This window comes from Drosophila novamexicana, unplaced genomic scaffold, assembly GCF_003285875.2.
Source record: "Drosophila novamexicana strain 15010-1031.04,08,12 unplaced genomic scaffold, DnovRS2.1 tig00004555-arrow-pilon, whole genome shotgun sequence".
Lineage (NCBI taxonomy): Eukaryota > Metazoa > Arthropoda > Insecta > Diptera > Drosophilidae > Drosophila > Drosophila novamexicana.
The window spans coordinates 4967124-4990000 of NW_020825052.1; the positions used below are offsets into that span (position 1 = coordinate 4967124).

Here is a 22877-nt window from a genome sequence, read left to right on the forward strand (position 1 = left end):
AAAACTTTGTACGAAACAGAACTCTTATTTCGATGAGAAACCTTCATAGAAAAGCGAATCTTTGAAATCGAACGTCCGTTCATGAAGATAGAAATGGGCGTAAAAAATGCTATAAAAATGTAAAAGTTTTGTTTCGTTCCTAAAAGTATGCAGCAGTTCTTTTAGTGGTATTGGAAACTCTGAAATAAATTTAAGAGCACGCTTGAGACTCTCATCAGGTAGCCGAATGGTTTTAAGTCGGCAGCTCAGGTAAACACGACTCGCACGCGAGCAGATTGTTGAATTTAGTTACCTTTCTGGCGACAAGTGAAACAAAAGAAGGCGCAATAAATAGAATACCCAAATGCCTGCCCATAATAAAAATGTGCCTCTCAGTATCTTTCGAGAATTGGCAGCGAACGGAACGGAACGGATCGGCGCAGAATGTTGTCGAAGCTATTGAAAATCTGCTGCAACTCGAGGCAATGCACATTTGCCAAGCCATTTGAGGCAATGCCAGGGCCACGAGGTCCGCTTGGATTAGGCAATCTGTATAACTATATGCCCGGCATAGGTACCTACTCCTGGCTGCAGCTGCACAAGGCCGGGCAGGACAAGTACGAAAAGTACGGCTCTATTGTGAGAGAGACCATGGTGCCGGGTCAGGATATTGTCTGGCTGTACGATCCCAAGGACATAGCGACTCTGCTCAACGAACGTGACTGTCCGCAGCGACGCAGTCACCTGGCCCTGGCCCAGTATCGCAAGCAGCGACCGCATCTTTACAAGACAACGGGACTACTGCCCACAAATGGACCAGACTGGTGGCGCCTGCGATCGCAGCTGCAAAAGGAGCTGAGCGCGCCGAAAAGTGTACGCAGCTTTGTGGGCGAGGTGGATGCGGTGACACAAGAGTTTTTAACATTTCTGGAGCAGTCAGCCGGAGTTGGAAGTGTCATCGATATGCTTCCTAAGCTAACCAGACTCAATTTGGAACGTGAGAGAAGTTAACCCAATGCTTATTCCATTATTAAACAACTTTCGATTCGTTAGTGACCTGCCTGTTGACCTTTGGAGCACGCATTCAATCCTTTTCGCCGGAGGAGCAGCACTCGCACTCGCGTTCCACACGACTGATGCATGCCGCCGAAACCACAAACAGCTGCATATTGCCTACAGATCAGGGTCTGCAGCTGTGGCGCTTTATAGAGACTCCAAGCTATCGCAAGTTGCGTCACGCCCAATCTTATATGGAAAGTGTCGCCCTACAGCTGCTTGAACAGAATGTGCAGGCAGGCACTAGCCGATCCTCGCTGATTACCAGCTACATTCAGAATCCTCAACTTGATCGCATGGATGTTGTGGGCACAGCGGCTGATTTGCTGTTGGCTGGCATTGATACCACGTCGTATGCCTCCGCATTTCTGCTCTACCATGTCGCACGTCATCCAGATGTGCAACAGAAATTGCACCAAGAGGCGCTCAAGGTGCTACCCAATGCCCAGCAGTCTCTCAGCGCCGATGCTCTGCGCACGGACATTACCTATACGCGGGCAGTGCTAAAGGAGTCGCTGCGCCTGAATCCAATTTCCATTGGATTCGGCCGTGTGCTCAATCAGGATACCGTCCTGAGTGGCTATTTTGTGCCCAAGGGGGTAGGTTTTTGGCGACTGTCTAGAAGTAAATGTTATATAAACACTTTTCGTTAGACCACCGTGGTTACACAGAATATGGTTGCTTGCCGTCAGCCCCAGCATTTTCCCAATCCGCTGCGTTTCCAGCCCGATCGTTGGCTGCAGCAACGCAATGCTCTGAATCCTTATCTGGTGTTACCCTTTGGACACGGCATGCGCGCCTGCATAGCTCGTCGCCTGGCCGAACAGAATATGCACGTCTTGCTCTTAAGGGTGAGTATTTTCCTCAACTCGATCATCTCTGCGCTCCAGCGAGCAGTTCAAGTATTTGCAATTCAAAACGTTTCCCTTGGACACAGCTGCTGCGCAAGTACGAGCTCATCTGGCGCGGCCGGACGGATGTTGACTTGGATATTGTCACTCTGCTGATCAATAAACCGAATGCGCCGGTGCTGATCGAGCTTAGATCGCGTTCCGCGTGATTTGCAATTCAAAACCGAAGCACCGAGTGGCGTTCACTTTTAGTACATTGTTATTTACCTTAAAAAATGAAGTTTAAATAAACTTTTATTTAGGAAATTTATAATTAGTGTAAATCATATGACTAGTATTTTTTTTTTATTTTTTAAATATATTTTATTAGTTATAATTGAAAGGCTGCGGGTGTTTTGGTCTACAAGTACTACAAAAAAGATCTCCATGTTTGATACAATAAAATAGAAAGGCAAACGCATGAAATTCTTTATATGGTGCCAAAATTGCTTTAGAATGGTTTCGCATAATACTCGAAAGTAGGTGTGTGTTGTATGTGTGTGTGTGTGTGTGGGTGTGTGTGTGCTCTGGCCACAGGTCTATCACTGTCTGTAAGGGCCACAAAATCAAGTTGCGATTCGTTTTAGATTAATTTCAATGTAGTTTTTATAATTGTTAAGTTTTTTATTTAATATATTATTTTTCGTGAATTTCTGTTGCAGTGACAGCCCCAGGCATTAGCTTATATATAATTGTGTAATATCTATATGTCTTTTTATAGTTATATGCAATATGTTGTGTGTGTATATGGTTTTAAAAAAGTTCCTAACCTGTTGGCCCACTAAAAGCCCCATTCTGCTTCTGATCCTAAACCGACTGTAAGCCTAACCGAGGTACAGTTATGCCTTGTAAGCTCAACTCTATTGAGAACCTAACCACTAAACCACTATTGTTTCACTATAATCAGACTGCTGCAGGTCAAGGTCAAGGTCAAGGTCAAGTCAAAAATATGTGTGTCGCTTATGCTGATCCTGCTGTTTCTAACTCTTCTGCTACTCTGTACTATTCTGTTGTATCCTGTTCTAACCTATAAGGACTTTGGTTGTTTGCCGCACTAAACGCTAGGATGATTGATTGGTGAAAAAATACATGTACATCTAGATTTCTCTGGAGTTGACCCGGCTGCGGGAACACTTATGGATCTTGCTTTTGAAAAAATACTATATATATATATACGTTTTCTCAAGATTAGATTTCAGTATCAGGTCGAGGGTCCTACCAACTACTCGTATGGCTATCGTTGAATATGTTGCATGTTCTGTGTCTGTTGAAGGTTGAGATATGAGTTAACTGCACAGTTCTGCCGCCATGCTTTATAGCTCCAGCAGCAGAACCTCCTCATGCTAGAGTATATTCAGCAGCGATGAGTCCATCATGCGATCATCGTACAGACTCAGGGTTTTTGAGGCGCGCGCCTTGCGCACCGATGCCGGCACATCGCCGGGCGTTTTCACCCGCTCGCTGGGATCGCGCAGTCGTTCGCTGCTGCCACGCCCACTAAATACCTCACGAAAGACTTCTAGACTGTGCTGGCGGCGCAACTGCTGCTCCGTGGGCGGCGGCATATTGCTGCCACTGTTGCTGGTCACCAGCAGCGAATTTGTGCGCAGATGTCCAGGACGCCGCTTTGGTGCTCGGGAGCCAGACAATGTGTGCAGCTCGTTCTCGTTTATGTTGTTGTTGTTGTTGCCGTTGCTGTTAATGTGTTTGATGAGGCTGCTGGACAGCGAGCGGGGCACAATGTGAGCTGGGGTGCCAGTACGCTGCTCCGCGCTGCGCAGCTGCAGCAGATTGGCTCTGTCCAGTGGCGGCAAGGGACTCAAGTCAAGGTTGTTGGGTCGCCTCAGTCCGCTTGCCAAATGTGCATTGTCCATGCCCTTCAGCGCAGCCACAAGATTTGACTTCTCTTCGCCCAATTGCAGCTGCCGGCACAGCTCCTCGGCGTGCTCCTTGCGGAAGAGTTTCTTGTGAATCAAGGCGCGCACGCCATGCCAGCCGCGCAGCATATGATCCGTGTTTTGTTGTTTGGGAAAGCCCTGACCCAAGCTGGAGTTCTGCTTTTGCTGATGGCTGGCAATGAGCTCTTCCACGCTCACATCATGCTCCAGGCAAGACAGACTCTGCTCCTGCTGCGGCTGGAAGCTGTGCTTTTTACTGCGCTCCACCAGCACAGGCGGCGTACGCAACGGCTGCGGCGCCAGATTGCGCTCCTGGCAGGGATTGCGGCCCTGCAGATGGGGCTGCAGCTGGGGCTGTGCATAGTTTAAGTGGTTCTTTTCTGTGGGAAACTGTTGATTCGGTGGCGGTTGCAGCAAACCACCGTCGGCTGACGTAAGCTGCGTCTGTGCCTGATGCACTGCAGCCGCAGTGGTTGTGGTGTTGCTGATTGAGCTAACAGGTAGCTGGGCCGTAGGCAACGCCAGGTTGTTGGTATTAAGCAGCGGACTAGCCGGCTGTGCCTGCAGCCGTGGACGCAGACTAGACATCTCCTGCATGCGCTCTTCGGCACAAAGCGATGTTAGCCTGGCATCTGCATCGTGGTCCCAACAATCCTCGCAGGTATCGCGCACAAGCTTGGCGGCTGCGCCACCGCCCCAGCCCGCTGGGAACAGCGGACGCGCCTTGTGACGCACCACCAATGCCTGCATCTGGTCGAAACTGGGATGCGGACCCACTTCCTGTTCGTAGGGCGCCTTATAAGGCGGCGTCAGCTGGCCAGGCGCATAGAATTCGGAGCAGCGTGTGGCCACCTCCCACAGCACTAGGCCTAGTGCGTACACATCCATTTGTTTAAGCGATGTCTCACAGTCCCGCAAATTGACTGCACCCTCGAGCAGCTCCGGCGCCATGTAACGCAGCGTGCCCACCTCATTGATGCTCTTGGTCTCGGCCATGGCCACCTCACCCTTGTACTCATACTTTGAACCGAATACCTTCAGTGCAAATCCAAAGTCCGCTATGCAGCAGCTGAGATCTGCCTGCACCAGAACATTGCGCGAGTTGAGATCCCGATGGGCCACGCAGGGCTTGTGCAGCTCACCCAGGCGTAGCTCCGTGTGCAAATGGGATAGGCCACGCGTAATGGAACGCAACATGCCACAACACTGGGCAAAGTCTGTGCTATTGGCAATAAGCCAATCCTGAAGGCAGCCCAACGGTGCCAGTGATAAAACCAACTGATACTCCATGCGACCATCCATGGTGCGGCGTTCATCGTAGCCTGGTCAAGAGAATATATAATCAATTATTGGTTTAAGAGTAAAAGTCGCGAGCAGACCAACCAAAGTAGCTAAGCAGAGCCGGACAATCCATCAGTGGCAATGCATAGATGTTCCTTTCGTTCACATAATACTGATGATGGGCTTCTGGATATATCTTGACAGCTACTTCCTGTTCATGCAGCAGGCCCTTCATCACAGTGCCATACTTGCCGCTGCCCAGCATGCCGATCAAATTCATATTATCTACATTGCGCAGATTTGAACTGTAGCCGGGTCCCGAGGGTGCTAGCGGCGACTCTTCTGGCTCGCTCTTCTCCTTCACCCCACGGCAATATTGCATCGCCAACAGCATGCCAATGATGATGAGCGTTAGGAGTCCAACACAGCTGAGCAACGTTGTGGCCCTGACGGAATTTTGCTGATGGGATGCAGCTCGATTGGACACCGCCGATTGGACATTGTTGGCCAGCTCCAGTGGCGCCGGCTCTACAATGGCCACCTGGGCATTGCACAGTTCCCCCGAGCAGCAGCAATAGTACAGGCTGTTGTTGCGTGACGTGGGCGCTGAGCTGGTGCACTCCGACTGACTGCAAATCGAATTGCGATCCGTTGTGTCCTTCCAGCAGCCTAAATCGTCATGAGCCATGAGAATCTTGGGGAAATAATCAGATCCACTTTCTTACCCTGCTTAACCAATCGGGTGCCGTTTGATGTCTGATTCCACAGGGTGAAACAGAAGGTATAACCCTCCGTGCAGCTGCGTGTGTGCGGCACGCTGGCCGTCGTACTCGTCTCCAGGTACTGCTGCTGCTGCTCCGTGCTGATGCCTTCACTGTTCTCCTGCTCATAGTCATCGTCGTGCTGGCTATTGTCGTTCTCCTTGTAGCTCATGCAGCTGTACTGTCGACTTGGCGCAGGCGCTAACATAAATTGAAAGGTTTACTATCTGATTAGTCTTCGGCTTGACTTGGGTACTTACAGGCCAATGCCAGGGTAATCATGGCCAAGATAAGCAGCACGTTGCGCTTCCAGCTCCACAGGCGCCCAGTCATGTTGCGAATCTTAGATAAACTCGTCTCGCTTCAAGTGCACTTTGCTCGATTTTGTTGTTTTTATCACCTCTCTCGCTCTCTCTCTCTCTCTCTCTCTCTCTCTCTCTCTCTCTCTCTCTCTCTCTCTCAACTCCTCGACGCTTATTGTTTATGGCATTTTGGCAGATCAATAACAAATATTCTGCTGAAATAAGCATTGAATAACAAATAACAATGTTATATATATATTTATTTCCCTTTTTATAAAAAACAACAAAATATATTTATAAGCAAAATGAAACGCAGCGACAAGTCTGCCCGATTGTTATTGGACTCTTCAACATTTTTACGTTCTGGTCTTAGCTCCGGCTTCTATTTACCCCTGGCCGCCGATTCGGTATTCTATGGGCGTACTGTAAATTTTGCTAACGCTGCAACTCTATAAAGCGACGCCAGCAACAGCAACGATAACGCCGAGACCCAAATACTTAAATATACTCAATCAACTTGGCCGAGGAGCAACACTCGCAGTTGCTGATCATCGCCAACAACATTGTCGTTGTTGTTGTGGTTGTCGTTGTCGTTGTGGTTGGCGCTTCTTTATCAGACAGTTTGTCTTTCTGTCGGTCTGTCGCCCACCCACTTTTCTGAAAATGGAGCTGGCGCTGTAACGGGGGGCGTTTCGCGGACTGCGTTGCACTTTGGAATCATTTGGGGCCGCATTCTGCTGTGCAAATTGAGTCTCAGCGTGGGCAAAAAATATAAAAATAAATACACCGAGCAAATAAAATGTTTTGTACGCATTCCGCGGCATCTAGTTCGATATTTATGAATATTTCAGGCCTTAAAAAAGCCACCCAATTATGTGTATATCCCAAAGCTAAAAGCTCTTTCTTTAAATAAAAAGGTTGTTTTCATTTTATGAAGGAATTGGGCTTGAAATCTAAAGAGTGGAATATTCTTTTATACTATAAGAAAACCTACCTCTCTATTTTACATTTTTTTAAAGTAAGGCCTTTAAACCAATTCCCAAATTATGAATTTTAAAGAAAAGTGAGAGGATATCATAGTATTAAAGTCGTCCTGTATATACTTATATTTGAAATTTCAAGTTTGTAGCTTTTTAGGATGGACAGCCAATCATGGCTAGACTGACTCAGCTCGTAGTTCTTGATCAAGAATATATATAATTTATGGTGTCGGAGATGCCTTACAATGCCAAAGATACCATCTTTAGATAGTAAATAGAAACAAAATAGAATACTTTTATAATCTTCGGTGGCTATTATCAGTTAACTCTTCTATCTTTTTTATTTATGAAGGTTCTTAGCTACTATTGAATCAAGTACGTTATTTTTTCTCTCTGTATGAATACACATTATGTATGTATGTATGTATGTATGCATACGTAGTATGTATGCTTGTTTGCGCCTTCCCCATTCAAGTGGCGTCTGTGACGCTGATTAGAAATTTTGCTATTGGCTTTCATTATACGGTCGACTGAACTTTGGTTAAATGTCTTGATATATTACGCGAGTAGCACACGTTGTTTATGTGGCTCACCTTATCTAAGCAAACACGCACACACATACACCTACAAATTTTGGCTTAATTTCGTTAGTGAATTATGTTCAGAGGTGGTCGGAATTTGGGTTAATTGGCTTGGAGATGTTACAAACAGGGACCGGCTCGTTAAATTAAATGCAATTTAGAATTCTAGAATAATAAATTTCAAATAATTTGAATGAAGTGCATGACAACAAAGTTAAGTACACACGGGTGCAAATGTACGTGTATTTTACTCTTTCATATTTATGAGGTTGGCGCCGTCTGAGCTTTAAGAATGAAACAGAAAGCGTTGTCTCTCAATTTATGACTTATTGTTGATAAGAATTCACAAAAAATTAGAGAAGGTCGAGCTATTGCCCGAGTCGTGTCACTATGTCAAAAACGAATCTTCATATTTTGGGATTTTTTGAATGTGTATTTATGTTACAAATGTGATAATAGATAGCCCAAGCAAATTTTATTTTTAATAACAAAATATCGCATTTGGTTAAATAACAGGAAATGTCAGTTAGGTCCAGTTTCATTTTTACTTGATATATATTGGGATATGTTATATATAATTTTTGGCAAGGTGATAAGAAAATCTATCTTATCATTGCTTTTAAAAAATTATATGCATTTGTAAAACTGCATTTATTTGTCATCATTTGCGATCCATGCACACGTGGACAACGCAAAGGTCTACGGATGTTATAAAAATAAACATGGAAATTAATTGTGCAGCCTTTTGCATTATGCTTTGTTTTCGCACGTTATCGCCAATGAGAGTGGACGCCGACGCGTGCTCCTCAAGAGAACGTGAAAGAGAGCGAGCGGGAGAGCCGGCCACTCCAGAGTCGAGACATGGCACTCAGGAGCTCTGGCTGGCACATGCGCACGCTGCATGGCATAGGCAAACGAGAAGCGCAACTGGCGCGCCAAAACAGGTTCCCTAAGGTGAATAGGGGGGAGCGCCGAGGAGCAAGGGCGGGTGTCTGTTCCAGCATGACAGCCGACGGCGCCAGTTAATTGCAAACTTTTTTTTATAGCCATTTGCTGTTGCGTATCTTTTGACTCGTTGTTGTTGTTGAGGGACTGTGCAGTTTGCTGATTAACTTTTTGCATGCTGAGAGTGTGTTTTGTCTCTGTGCATGTGTTGTGTGTGTGTGTACTATGCAGTGCATCTGCGGCAGAGTCGTTGACGATGTGTGTATGCAGAAAATCAATGCAAGCACAAACACAACAGCGCAAGCAAACGACAAAGATGCGGATTGTTCGGTATTTTAAAGGGTCCTGAGTCTGGTTTTGTATGCATCAGGGTGGGTGGGCGCCATACTCAGACGGTCATATGTGTGCGTGAGTATGTGCGCGCGTGTGTGTGTCTGTGAGTGCGTGCGCAGACCTGCTACAAAATTGATTTTTCCCAAGTCATTGCGAATTATTGCCGCAAATGAAATATGGAAAATAATATCGTTAAGTTGAACAAAAAAACTGGCCAAACTTGTCGCGTTTGTGTCAATTTTTTAAATTGCGAATGGATTTACAAAACTTTATAGCTTTTCTTACACTCATAACGGTTTTTCAGGGCATGACCGCACTGCTTTAATGCAAATTATTTACTTTTTTAAATTTTTGTTTGCAATGCCTTTGAGTTTATTTAAACAAAAAACAGCACTGTTGTCATTTAAGAACGCGGCCGGCGCCAGACGCTTTTCTGTTGTTATATTATGTTTTCTTTTGTTTTTTTTTTCTTTTTCAAGGAATTTTACTCTCCCCTCTTTATTTTATATTACAATTTTGTTTGCTGCGCGACGTTTTGAAATTTCTGCTGCCCGTTGGACGCCGCCTTCGTCGTCGCTCGCTGAGAACTGACTAACTGACTGCGACTTAGGCGCCAGCAGCGTCGTCGACGCCGGCGGCGGCAGCAGCATGCGCATATTTACGAAGCAGCGACTAAAGGCACAGACACCGACTGGAGCTCTCAGAGAGCGACAGCGTAAAGAGAGCAAAAAAGCGAGAGCGGCAGAGTGCTTTAATCACTTGTTGATTGCGAGCTGAGTTTGAAAAAGGGCCGCGGATGTAGTTAGAGGTTCAGGATGAATTCTTTATTGATTAATATACATATACACACATTTTTATTGCTCCACCGGGTGAGCCGGCAGCACTTGACCCGCGCAACTGCCGAAACCTATGCGAAGGCCATTCTTCTCGCAGTGTCCACGAATGATGACCTCATCGTAGTCCTGCAGAAATTTGCGCGTTTTCCCGCCCTGCAGCTCCACCGTTTTTGTACCGCGCCAGCACAGCTCCAAAAGCGAGCCATACGAATCGGGCGTTTCGCCACTTATCGTACCCGAAGCCATTAAATCGCCAGGTCGCAAATTGCAGCCAGTGATCGAGTGATGGGCAATCTGCTGCAGGGGTGTCCAATACAAATGCTTAAAGTTGGACTTACTAATGAGCGTCTCGTTATCATTGGCAGCTGGAAAACATATATCGTTGCTTAACTGGAAATTATGGCTAAAACTGTGTTTAGCGCTTACGTTTTAGGGAAACTTCCAGATTGATGTCAAAATTAAAGGGTACAGATTGTCTTAAATATGGCAGTACTTCCGGTTCCTGGGGAAAGTTGTCCAGTAAAAATGGCTTTAACGCTGCCGTCGTTACTACCCATGGGGATATGGTAGTGCCCATATTCTTGGCTGTGAACGGACCCAGCGGCACATACTCCCATTTCTGTATATCGCGAGCGCTCCAGTCGTTCATCAGCGTAAATCCAAACACATTCTGCCAAGCATCGTCCACCTTGATGGATTCGCCCAACTTATTGCCAGGGCCGCCAATAAAGAATGCCATTTCTAGCTCAAAGTCCAAAAGCTTGCAGGCACCAAATACCGGTTTATCGGCGCCTTCTGGCAATGTCTGTCCCAAAGGCCGGCGTATGGGCGTGCCAGAGACGACAACAGAGCTGGCGCGTCCATGATATCCGACTGGCAAATGGCGCCAGTTGGGCATTAGAGCATTGTCTGCGCCACGGAACATGATACCCACATTGGTGGCGTGATGAATGGAGGAGTAAAAGTCCGTGTAGTCACCAATTTGCGCTGGTAGATGCAGTAGTATCTCCGACTGGGGCACCAGAGCTCTACAGGAAGTAATGAGAATAACTTTATTAGCACATAGAATCTTAAGAAGGTCTCTGGGCAACTAACAAAAGTCTTAAGTCCACATTCTGCTCCAATTCGGAACCCTTCAAGAGCAGTTTTTGGGTTTGAGTCCTCACTGCAGCCCACGCTTCGTGACCCAAGCTCATCAGCAAGTTCAATGTCTCTGCGTGGAGAGCAGCCTATAGAAAGTGTTAAAGCAGGGCAAAGTTCAATAAACAGTTCGGCAAGCAGTGCGTTCTACTTACTTGAAGCGGGGGTGCAAACAAATGCGACACAGCTTTTAGATCCAACACATGCTCTCCAATTGCTACGCAGAGGCGATGAACGGGCTGCAAAGTGACAAATACGATACAAAGAAATTATACGATATTCAAAGATACTGGCACAGGTGTTATACATTCTGAGCTGTAGCTGTTATGACTATGGAAATCGTGGATTGTTTTTGTAAACAAACTAGTTTGATATATGATTTATGCAAATGATATGCACCAATGCGGTCTTTGTTCTAGAGATATATACCAAAAACATGTGAAGCTCCGTTGAATGTCACATGGAATATGAAAACTAAGCAGCTTTTAAGCCAATAATGTTTTTTGAGAAAAACTTTAAAACAATGGTAGTCTTTGTATGTTTTAGAAAATGGAAACATCTTATACTTAATAATATGTAGCACTCTGGGTAGCTGCTTCAGGTCTTCACTTACATTAGATTTGGTTGAGAAGACAGCATATGGTAAATTTTCCAAAGGAAAATCGCTGCCGGTTGGCACTGGAACAAAGCTAACTGACATTTTATCCAAATTCTCACTGGTGTGAACTTTGTTACTAAAGAATTTACAACTTTTGAGTAGTTGTGTGCTTAGTAAACTGATTAGAATGACAGCAGTAAATAGAACTGTGCGTAGCGCCAGAGCGACGATTACAACTGAGCGCCAGCTCGCAACAGATCGTCTTTATATATCGTTTGTAGAAACCTATTCTGTCGCTCTTAAGCCTGTTGGACCGGTTATGGCGTGCTCTTAACAAAACAAGCCCCCACAATTCGTGATCAACTGCAGAGAGCCTATTAAAAACACTCTTTTTTTGCTCTTCGGTTACTTTTATTTATAATTTACTCGTATATTTATATGTTATATTTATATATATATATTTAGATGCTGGAATAATAGTTTTTATTGAAATTCTCAAATATACACGACAACAACTGATTTGACTTTTGATTTTTCCCTTTACATTTTCAATCATCCAATGTACACATAGAATGTTTGTAGTTTGCTTTTAATCGAACTTAGTTAACAGCACATTAAAATACAATACATAAATGTATATTTATATATGTTTGTGAAACTATTAATATTGATAGGGATTAATTGTGTACAGCACGTCTTTTGATGTATTATTTAAATCCGTTGCCCATGGGGTGTACTTCTATCATGCTAGATCAAAAACCATATTAGAATAAAACTGAACTGCAGTTAAGTTTTTTTTTGTGTGATTTTCTTATAATTTTCCAACGTTTTTTTTTCATTTTTTTCCTCAGTTTTTGTTTATATAATTGCATTTAATTGACACCGAATATATCTCATATACATATATATATATATATCAGACGTTTATGACAATGAGCGAAGTCTAAAAACTAAAATTCAACTAAATTATTCCTTTGTACGTATTCGTGTATATAGCACAGTTCGATAATTGGACTAGTTTTGGCCCGAGATTCCATTAAGCTTCAGAAACATACTTTATGTAGGGCATAAAGCTGTACTTAACGGATCTTAGAGCCTTCATTATCACAACTGAAATAAATAGTTACTGAACTGCGTTTTTTAGTTGACCAACTTTTTGGACGAAGTTTGTCCAGTTTAACAAGCACAGGTCTCTTTTGATATTTGGTGTAAAGGTACATACAATTGCCTGAAGCATAAACTTTGCCATGGATCAACTTTAAATATACTTTTCTATAGCAGCAACAGAATTGATTATGTAATTCAAAAATTACAAGCAATTTAACCGGAATTCAACATATTTCTTTATACATCTTTTTTGATGATAAGTTTATATATCATATAATTTTCCAACACTTAAGTTCTTAAGTGCTGTCCTTAACACTCACTAGCAATAGGCATTTATCAATCAGTAGCCTCAAAACAAACATCGCAGTCCAAAAGTATTTTTCATATTTTTAAGGTGCTCGAACTTTGATTCTCAAATTCATTTGGGGTTTTACTTTGTTTTCGTTTTGGTGGTGAGCGTGGCGGGTGGTTTTTGTAGTTGTATTGAGTTATAAATATACATCTAGATATTTATAGAGTATTACTATATAATTTTTTGATATATGCTATGTGCAACAGTCGTAATAACCTTTTGAAATACTTTGAAAGTGAAACATAAATTTAACTTGACAACACTTTGATTATAAGTATGTGAGTACATATTTTTTAAGTTTTACAACACTAACTCGACTCCTTAAAATGGGATAACACAAATACTAAATCAAACGTAACATTCGGTAATATATTCAAACAAAATTACAGCAACATTTAACTTTGGTTAGTTGGGAATTATTCATTTTGCGTTCTTATGATATGCTTTTTAACTTAAAGATACTTCTTGGTTGTATGAACTACGCAACAGTATCTAGATTTATCTTTGGAGAAAATTATGATTTTCAGCTCGAATCGCTTACAAGTCATCACCCAACCGGTGTATCTCATCGAGCATAAAGTCCACATCCGCCTCGGTCACAGCAGCCGAAGAGATGATCGAGCGGAAGAAGTTGGGTCGTCGATCGTCTGGCTGATAGCCCACCATAAGTGTGCCCTTCTGCATCATGCGATTCTTGATAATTGGACAGATCTGTAAAGGTGTCAAATAGAGATAGTCGACTTCGAAAAAGTAGAAAGCGTTTGCTTTACTTACCTTGCCCAGTTCCACTTCTTTCTTTGCGTCATGTGGCATGCCTCTCAAACGCTTGGGCACATACCAGAACGAGACATTAACGCATTCCGGCTCCAAGATCAAATGGAATCGATCGGATTGGGCGCGTATGCGCTTCAACTGATACTGAACCAATTCCATCAAGCGATCCTGCTGCTGCTCAAAGCCCTCGGTACCCTTGGCGCGCCACTGCAGCCATAGCTTGAAAATGTCATTGTGACGTCCACACTGGATGACCTTATCGCCAGTGTCGTAGCTAATGTCGTAATGTTTATCGGTCATGAACAGATACTCGGCCGACATTTGGTTGCAGCTGATGAGCAGGCCCTGCACGTGGAAGAAGATTTTTGCTATCAATATAAATGGAAGTATTTTCAACTTTTTGCTCATAAGTCAAGTTGAAATTTTAATTAAAATTCCGGCTGCCAAAAGGCGCAACTGTGACCGATGGCAACATATTGCACAGAATATTAAAAAAAGAAAGAAAGGCCAATCGAGGGGTGGCTCTTACTGGGCGCATTTGCCGAACTAAACAGCAGCAACAGGGTTGTCAAACATTTGCTCACTCACTGTAGCTTTGGGCTGCGACAACCCCTGTGCTAGTCTGTCTGTCTGTCTGTCTGCCTGTGTGACTGTCGGCCCGTTGTTTGGCATGAAAAATAACAAGGAATTGTTCGCAACACAATTGGAATTCTTTAGACAAACAACAAACATTGTGATATGCACAAGAATGCATGGGGAAGTTAGACTCGAAACGATGGAAGAGCAGGTTTCAAATGAGAATAGCTCAACAAACAGTTTGGGAAAGGGTAAATTCAAGAGTCAATGTGTTCAAATATATTTATAAATCGATTACTTGGCTTGGCTTAAAGCACATTTGTATTTAATTTAAAACAAAAGAAAATCGAGTTAGGGCTGAAAAGTTTACAGCAACTTTGTCTAATTTATCTAGAATTTAGGTATATATTTTTTTTACCCTTGGTACTTACATCTTCCTTGAAATGAATAGTCGAGCACTGGAGCAGTGCTCCCATTAGCTTGTGTGGGTTCCAGGTAACAGAATCGGCGCTGCAAAAGTCAAATCATAACGTGCGACAATATATTAAATGACATTCAATTACAAATTACAAACAATTAACACTAAGCTGCCGCGCTATGTGGTCTGTGTAGCGACTTACCAACCCCTCATTGCCAGTCGCACCCCCCGCAAGGACAACGACAAGGACAAGAGCTATACGGGCAAGTGCCATAAATTGTGGCAATTTCAAGCCGCAGAGCTTTAATTGAATTCAAAGCGAGCGCAACCCCAAAGCCCGAGGGCTCGACTGTCGCCGCTAAACATCCCCCTGGGGAAGCTATTTACAGTTCAGGCCGGCTGCTCGTGTGGGTGTCTATAAACATGACGCTTATGGAGTGGCAGTGAGTAGGCTTCAGGTTGAGTGGCGGCATGTGGCGCATGCCACAAATTTTATCAGTGCTTGTGCTTAGGCTTGTGCAACTCCAAGAGTACGAAAACTTTTGCAATTGTTTTAGGCATTTCCACAAGCTCAGCAGAATTAAGAGCCGTCTCCTAGCGGCTAGGACCGATGCTATTAATCAACTCGGGCTTAGCTGTCAGCTGCACGCGCATTTAATGATTAATTTATAGAGCGATTGTGAGCCGTTCAATTAGGGCCCACAATTTGCATGCCAAGATCTGGTGGCAGAAGTATTCACAGCCAAATGGCATGAATGGCCACTTGATGGATGGGGCCATCAATTTGAAAGTGTTTATGGGACACTGCCTTGACCGCAAGCTGTCAATACGACAGCTGCAGTGGCGACATTTGCCTAAGCTGTGCGGGATTTTCATTTATGGGTGCCGGGGGGAAAGCGGTTGGTGTCGTAAAGTGCACTTAGGTACTTCGATTTTAACTTTAAAATTAAAAATTCCCTGCAAAACAATCTAGAGAAGCAGCCGCCTGCGGCCTATTGTTTGGTGTAATTGTTGTGTAAGTAATGCCCACCACCCATCCACCCATCCAACCATTCGGCCATCCTCCATCCATCAAGGGCTGGCAGAAGGGTGGCCAAATGAGTGCTGCAAGGGCGCGGGTAGTATATCCACTTTGTTCATTTGTTTGTCTTTTACGTAGACGAAAGTGCACTCGGCTTTGGGCCTTGTAATCCCTTTAAGCTCTGAACACCTGATGGAGGCACTAAATGACAAATTGAGATTTTTGCCACATGTCGCTGAGGGCTTGCGCCGTCGCTGGTGTGAGTACTTTGAGTTTTGAGCGATGCGGGCCATTTGGGAGCATTTAGATTTAAATTTGCACAACAAGAGATTTCAATTTTTGTTTTGACTGCCTGAATATGAGGGCAAAAGAACAAGGCCGAACAAAGGGCCAGCCCCGAAGATGAATGAGAAAAGTTATTGTATGGGACATGAAGACCTGAAGATATGATGACTTCTAGGCACGCTTGTCGCCAGGCTCATGGAATTTAAAATTAATTTCCAACACCTTTATAAAAATTGATTACATGCAGAATCTGTACTTTTTATAATAAACTGTCAGCATTGGGAAATATATATTTGTATATATAGTACAGCATGGAAACAGACAAGTGGACATGGCTGTAAACTCGGCAGTTAGTGCTGCATACATATACTTTATGGGGTCGGGAATGTCTCTATGCGTTGCAAATTTCATTCATAAAATAATGCTAAACTCTACATAGATATAAAAAAACCTATACATATATACAACTTATATTTAACTCGAAAATGGGTATAGGGTATCTCTATGTCGGGCACTTCTCACATAAAACACTTTTCCCCATGTATTTATTTTATTTTACACATTTTCAATATGTTCTGGATATAAACTATATATACAATTCACATAGTAATTAAAAATACTTGAAGATATTAATTCTGATAAGCTTTGACCCAAGAAAATAGACATTATATAGAATTTTGCTCAACAATTGTGCTCAGCAATTGTGGATTAGCTGATAAAATGAATGCATTGATTATATATAATATAAAATTTTCTGAAATTAAAAAAACCAGAGGTTTCTGGGCTTGGGCGCTGCCCAGACTAATTTAGTCGCGAATGAATTTAGCTGTACGAAGTTGGGTGACATTTCAGATCTAATCTTTTATTCAAAATGCAAATATACCTCAGAGTGTTTGGCATGATTTTAATTTTCTTATTGAATAAAGTGAACTTTATAATAATGGAAGATCGGGTGAGTTTCTGTGCCTCAATAGAGTTTATCGTTTAACATCTAATGGATTTCCATTTATTAGAGCTGCACTGTTTCTAGAAATTTTGATAGCCAATGCGGTGGCTACTGTTACAAGATTGTAAAGACTCTTCTTGAACATGCTTCTTCCGTACATATAAAAGAAAAAAAGTATACAGAATTGGAAGCTAAAATTAATGAACAAAAACAAGTTATCAATTATATGGAGGCACAGGAACTTATTATGCAGGCAAATCTTACTTTCCATAGAGAAACTATTAAAAGTAAAGATATGCAATTGGCGCTTCAACTTGAGCTGATAAACTCATACACAAGAAATAGTGTAAGGGACATTACTGAAAAAGAAATACTTCAATTAAAAGCTTTGATCAATGACAAAGACCTTCAGCTGAGCAATCTGAAAAAACAACTTACATCGAAGTGCTCAACTCACGAAGATCTATCTAAACCTGCCAGCTGCCTAGATAAATCGAATGGAGTAAACACGTTAAAAGTTTCCGAAATGAAGACTATCTCAGTAGTCTGTGACTCAGACATGGCCGGTCCCGGATGGATCGTAGTACTACGCCGGATTAATGGTGAAGTGAGTTTTAACCGAAACTGGGAGGAGTATAAGGCAGGTTTTGGCGATCAGCGGGGAGAGTTCTTTATAGGCTTAGAGAGCCTCTATCTACTGACGCAATCACAACCTCACGATTTATATATAAGCCTTATGGATTCTAAAAATGAAACTCGGCTCGCCCGCTATAGTAATTTTCTCATTGGAAATGAGGCAGAATCCTATGAGCTGAAAAAACTTGGAGAATATTCGGGAAATGTGGGTGACGCCTTCAGATATCATGAACACATGCATTTTTCAACCCCAGATCAAGATAATGATTTGAGTCGGCGAAATTGCGCCAAAGATCTCAATTCTGGATGGTGGTTTCATAAGTGTTATAGCTGGTAAAAAAAAAAAAACATTTTTTTAAATATGCATGAGCTTGCCTGTTTGAGGTCAGATTTTTTATAAAAAAAAAAAAAACAATATTTTTGCCGACTTGATGTTGAAGTATATTGGATTTAAACATAGCAATCGCGTTTTCAAAAAAGTAAATGAAAAATCGTCACCTCGAAGCGTTCAAGTGAAAATTCGTCAATAACAATACATTTCATTTACATTTTAAATATATTATTGTCTTATATTGACCTTAAGCAACCTAAATGGAGAATATGAAAAGGATGGCACTGGTAAATATGGAGTTCATTGGAAAACATGGCAAGGAAGATCGATCAAATTTGTGCAAATGATGATTAGACCAACCTCTCAGTAGGTAAGAATATTACGTTTTTGTTAAGTGATATTCATGGCTGCTCTCTCCCATACAAAGATCAAGTTCAAAACTATTCATATTTTTTCTGCGGACATTGCATCATTAAAATAAAACATTCATTCATGATATCTTGAGTCTAACACGAAAATGAAAACCAAAATGCATCACTTGAGATATATTTTCCATTTTGCAAGATATTCCATAAGATTATGGAAGTTATCTGTTCTATCCTGTTATAGTTTGCTACCAACCACGGATGATGATGATGGAATACATGAGGAAATATATAGCTGGAGCTTTTTGAACATACATATATAAATATGAACAGATGTGAAATCTATCATTTTAAATTTTTTAAATATTTTAAACTTTTCTTAAACAATAAATAAATCATATTCTATCTTTGATAATATGTGATTAGACTAGATATTAGGTCATTATCTAAATTGTACTTACCGTTCAACTCCTGTGAATCTGGGATGACGATGCTTTCGCGACATCAGCAATCCACCTCCCCAAGCAGCCTGTTAGAGCACGAGCAGAAAACTCCATTAAATATTCAAGCTAAAACCCAATTGCTACTCACATCAATGTGCATCCAGCAATTGTATTTCTGACAGATATCCGCAACAGTATTCAGATCATCAAAGGCTCCGAGCACAGTTGTGCCGGCCGTGGCATTAACAAAGAACGGAATATCGCCCTTGGCCTTGCGCTCGAGTATTAAACGCTCCAACTCGGAGGTGATCATTTTGCCATGCTCATCGGATGGCACCATGACGCAGTTATCGGTGCCCAGACCACACACAGAAGCGCAAGATTTGATCGAATAGTGGCACTGATCCGAAGTGAACATGACCAAATTGCCGGGCAAGCCAGCCGAGCCGTGCTCCTTGTAGTTGGGGAACATCTTGTGGCGAGCGGCCAAGAAGGCATACAGATTCGAAATGGAGCCGCCGGGCGCCAAAATCGAATCACCGCCCGACCAGCCAATGATCTCACGCATCTTGGTGAGCACCACGTTCTCCATGAGTATGAAAACCGGGGCTATCTCGTATGTGAACATGTTGGTATTGGCAGTGGCGGTCAACCATTCGCCAGCCATGGAGATCAGATCCAAGCCGTTCGACAGCTGATTGAAGAAGTGCGGATGGCCTGTGGAGCAGAAGTTTGGGTTCCTTGTTTAATGTAGCTGAAAACGCCTTCCGCAATTTCGACATGGCTGTCTGTCAACTGGAGCCGGTTAAGCTGACAGCAGATGTGCCTGGCAGCTGTGTTGCCATCTCCTGTGCCACACTTTTTTGTTTTATTAAAAATATTTCAGCTGAAACAAAGCAACAATTCGCCCACCCCACCCAAGCACGGCTGACTGGCGTTCAATACAAGGCCGGATGTGCATACGTTCAAGGGCAGACGAACCGACAAACATTTTTTGAAGCTCCATTCGGGGTCAGAAAAATCAATAGGGCCGAGTTCTTAAACCGCTTGCCTTGCCCATTGTAAGCCCACCAATCTTGATGTGTCTTAAACTGTTCATTTATTGCAGCTAATTGCGACTTGCTGCGACTACTGGGAAATCCCACGAAAAATCACAAAATGCTTTCAGTACAAACAGCGGGAAAGAACGGCATCAGGAAGCTGTCGAAAGCCCCTCGCCAATGTGTCCTGCCCAGCGAACCCTTCGCTGCTGCTCTGGGCGTCTGTCAGTTCACATCTTGAGTGCCATAAGTCGTGTGATTAAAATCCCATTCGCCACAAGGCTAAATCCACCCACACACCCCCACACACTCCCACTCAGACGCACACAATACATACACACCTAGTGTATAAAAGCGTCGGCATTCAAACATTTCAATTTGCGCATGTGGCCGCAGTTGTTGCCACGACTCAGGACTTTCGCGTCACAGGACCTGAGTCACCCTCGACCTAGACACGAGCCAAGACTGCCAGGCAGAGCGTCAGGCAGTCAGTCATTCATTCGCATCAAAGGATCAGGAATGCAGCGAGTCAGAAAATAACAACGGATTTTGATTAAAGCTTCCCTTTTTATAGAGTCGTCCAGGAGCGAACGACAGACAGAAGCCTTCTGGCACTCGCCCGGCCATATCATGTTTCCCCAATGGCAGGGTGCGCATTATGTGAGATTATGGATCATAAATGGGATTTTTATCATGCCAGTTTACGCAAAAATGTGCTTGTGCTACGAAAAAGAAAATTCCGCCAATGCGAATATGTGAAAACTGTTTTTTGCAAAGAAGTTGTGAAAGTAAATCTGAGAAAAGATATGTTAATAGTTGTAGAGAAAGACATTTACAATTAGTCTTGAATTCGGTTCAGGTACTTTTCTCGTTCATTTAAGATTTTTTCAAAACACACATTTCTTTCCTTATAGTCAGTCTGTGGTTAATTGTATTCATCAAGCAGTCAAATATAATCAGATCCTTGTTTATTCAGCTACTCGCTGATTGTATCGCCATGCCAGGCGCGCCTTCGACCGGTTTTAATTCAATTTTCAGGCAAAAGAAATAAACCTGTGCTGTATCCCAGCTCTTGCTACAAGCCAGCATAATTTCCTGCATTCACAAAGTGTGCGGGGGGAGACGGAAGCTCACGCAGTTTCCTAGACAAGGCCACAGCTTCCGGGGTTGGGTGATGCTTATTATCGATACTCCAAACAGAATTGCGGTCACGTGCGCGCTCCTGCCAATGTCCTGGCCGCCCCTTGCATTAATTTTCAATGAAATCAGGCGCATATTCACGTTCAATAAAGAAAAACCAACAAAAAGCGAAACGTGCGAATGACTTTTGGCTGCTAAAGCCAGCAGTCAGAACCCTTTGGCTGATTTATGATTGATGGCAAGTCAGATTTGCAGATTTAAGTCCACATCGCGTTGGCTCGGGCGAGTCGAGAGGAGTGTTTTTGAAAGGTGTTGTTGTTATTATTGCTGGGACGAGCACAGCTCAATGGGCCATAAAATGGTATTGTCTGTTGCGATGTCCTCGAAGCTAATGTGCTTATCTACAAGGCTGCACACTTTGTGCCCTAATGCGACCGCAAGTTCCTCGGGCACGCGCCCTGAAAAGTATGTTTCATCCTAACAAGCATATGCTTTGTGTTTGCGGCCTATGCAAATTTATGCAGAGACAAATTTGATTAACACCGTCTGGCTGACTGTGCAAACATATGATAAGCTACCCCTGGGAAAGGACAATCGCACCCAAACCACGCCCCACTTACCCGTCTTCACTTGATACTTGAGCGTTGTGGCGCAGTCCTCGATCAGCTGCTGGAGCGGCAGCGCCCGATCCGGCACATCCAAGTCGAGCAGACGCTTCATGTCCTCCGGATGATGGAAGTCCAGCACCTTCTCATTTCGATCGTTCGTTGCCTTCACAAAGTCCAACAGCACATCGATAACCTTCAGCAGAAATTCACGTGTCTCAGCTCCAGCACTGACTGTCGTGGGCATCAGATCTGGATAAGGAAAGGCACAAAAAATGAGGATTAGAGCTCTCCCTCTTACTCTCTCTCTCTTAAACTCTATCTCTTATCGTTGGACATAAAAAATGGTAGCGCGTGCGCTGCTGCTGACAGTCTAAATGACTTTTTGCCTTATCTAGCCACAGTACCTTGTTATGATATATGATTATTATTGTGATGATGATTTGTGGGCGGGCTTTGTTTGAAATTGAAACGGCCTGAACCATAAAAAACAGATTTCATTTTAATACCCTATAAATGGACAGTGACATATGGTATATGTTACAACCTTCCCGATGTGTAACTCGCAACTTGACGAAGTTCATATTTAAGATGTATTTCAATGTTATAGAATATATTTTATGCGAAATACACAATTCCGCGAATACGAATACGAATACATAGCGAACCCATAAACAAGTATTTTGGAAATATTGTCCTCCTATGCGATGCTTGTGAATTGAAGTAGGTTTTTCCGCTTCAAAGGTTTCGAGTGTTAGTATTCTATTAAAAAGTGTTCTATAAATAAAAGTGAAGAATAAAAAGAAGCAACTGAAGTATATTACCAAAAAGAATGTAAGATATATAATTTTCAAAAATCTCTATAATATATACATATATATATACATCACCGAATTCGTGATTCACACGTTTTAAAAATTCTTGGATGATAGTTGTAGTTCATAAGTTGAAAAGGTTCTGAACTTCGTCCGATCGGACTCAAGCTTAATTACAAAGCATAACATGAAATCTGAATGAAGTTGTGTTGCAACGATTTTGTAAATTCCACCCCCAGCTATGGAAAATGGGCGCATAGTGTTCAAAGGTTTTTAAATCCGCTTTCAAATACATCTGTAAAATGTAACGTAATCTAACGTAGGCGCCCTGAGCAGACGATTGGATTTTCCAGCCAACCTTTCGTAACAAAATGCCGCTGATCATCGAAAACTCTGCGTAAGCATCTTTCGATGGTGGCGGGTAGTTTGTGTGTATGTATTTA

General features: G+C 43.0%; 4 protein-coding genes across 6 annotated transcripts in view; 1 reads left to right on the top strand and 3 right to left on the bottom strand.

Annotated features, from left to right (window-relative positions):
• The first annotated feature begins 80 nt into the window (after positions 1–80).
• LOC115770207 (cytochrome P450 302a1, mitochondrial) lies at positions 81–2133 on the top strand. Its single transcript, XM_030715401.1, has 4 exons — positions 81–976; positions 1033–1634; positions 1689–1886; positions 1973–2133. The coding sequence occupies exons 1-4, from the start codon at positions 424–426 to the stop codon at positions 2093–2095; spliced, it is 1476 nt and encodes a 491-aa protein (XP_030571261.1). The 5' UTR covers positions 81–423; the 3' UTR covers positions 2096–2133.
• Positions 2134–3092: 959 nt separating this feature from the next.
• Positions 3093–6278, bottom strand: LOC115770203 (bone morphogenetic protein receptor type-2). Its single transcript, XM_030715395.1, has 4 exons — positions 6126–6278; positions 5830–6066; positions 5207–5773; positions 3093–5145 (listed from the first exon to the last, which is right to left on the bottom strand). Exons 1-4 carry the CDS (start codon positions 6196–6198, stop codon positions 3269–3271), a joined length of 2754 nt encoding a protein of 917 aa, XP_030571255.1. The 5' UTR covers positions 6199–6278; the 3' UTR covers positions 3093–3268.
• Positions 6279–9822: 3544 nt separating this feature from the next.
• On the bottom strand, positions 9823–11804 carry LOC115770125 (fumarylacetoacetase). The gene is made up of 5 exons (XM_030715259.1): positions 11596–11804; positions 11138–11221; positions 10938–11071; positions 10269–10870; positions 9823–10207 (listed from the first exon to the last, which is right to left on the bottom strand). The coding sequence occupies exons 1-5, from the start codon at positions 11680–11682 to the stop codon at positions 9861–9863; spliced, it is 1254 nt and encodes a 417-aa protein (XP_030571119.1). The 5' UTR covers positions 11683–11804; the 3' UTR covers positions 9823–9860.
• A 628-nt stretch (positions 11805–12432) lies between these two features.
• Positions 12433–22877, bottom strand: part of LOC115770364 (glutamate decarboxylase) — a 16857-nt gene continuing 6412 nt past the window's right edge. For all 3 annotated transcript variants that reach the window (XM_030715607.1, XM_030715609.1, XM_030715608.1), the window contains 6 exons: positions 21635–21871; positions 18983–19551; positions 18853–18920; positions 14821–14899; positions 13814–14158; positions 12433–13750 (listed from right to left, as the gene is read on the bottom strand). In XM_030715607.1, coding sequence (XP_030571467.1) covers positions 13577–13750; positions 13814–14158; positions 14821–14899; positions 18853–18920; positions 18983–19551; positions 21635–21871 — 1472 coding nt within the window. In that variant the 3' untranslated portion in view covers positions 12433–13576. The remainder of the gene's footprint in view (positions 13751–13813; positions 14159–14820; positions 14900–18852; positions 18921–18982; positions 19552–21634; positions 21872–22877) is intronic.

Bases quoted from the DNA above. Each gene is read 5' to 3' on its own strand.
- LOC115770203 (XM_030715395.1), bottom strand. From the start codon at position 6,198: ATGACTGGGCGCCTGTGGAGCTGGAAGCGCAACGTGCTGCTTATCTTG. The intron at 5,774-5,829 runs GTAAGAAAGTGG...ATGACGATTTAG, and splicing joins CACCCGATTGGTTAAGCAGG to GCTGCTGGAAGGACACAACG. The intron at 5,146-5,206 runs GTTGGTCTGCTC...TCTCTTGACCAG, and splicing joins GGCTCTGCTTAGCTACTTTG to GCTACGATGAACGCCGCACC.
- LOC115770207 (XM_030715401.1), top strand. From the start codon at position 424: ATGTTGTCGAAGCTATTGAAAATCTGCTGCAACTCGAGGCAATGCACA. The intron at 977-1,032 runs GTGAGAGAAGTT...TCGATTCGTTAG, and splicing joins AACCAGACTCAATTTGGAAC to TGACCTGCCTGTTGACCTTT. The intron at 1,635-1,688 runs GTAGGTTTTTGG...ACTTTTCGTTAG, and splicing joins GCTATTTTGTGCCCAAGGGG to ACCACCGTGGTTACACAGAA.
- LOC115770125 (XM_030715259.1), bottom strand. From the start codon at position 11,682: ATGTCAGTTAGCTTTGTTCCAGTGCCAACCGGCAGCGATTTTCCTTTG. The intron at 11,222-11,595 runs GTAAGTGAAGAC...GTCACTTTGCAG, and splicing joins TCTTCTCAACCAAATCTAAT to CCCGTTCATCGCCTCTGCGT. The intron at 10,208-10,268 runs GTAAGCGCTAAA...TATGTTTTCCAG, and splicing joins TCTGGAAGTTTCCCTAAAAC to CTGCCAATGATAACGAGACG.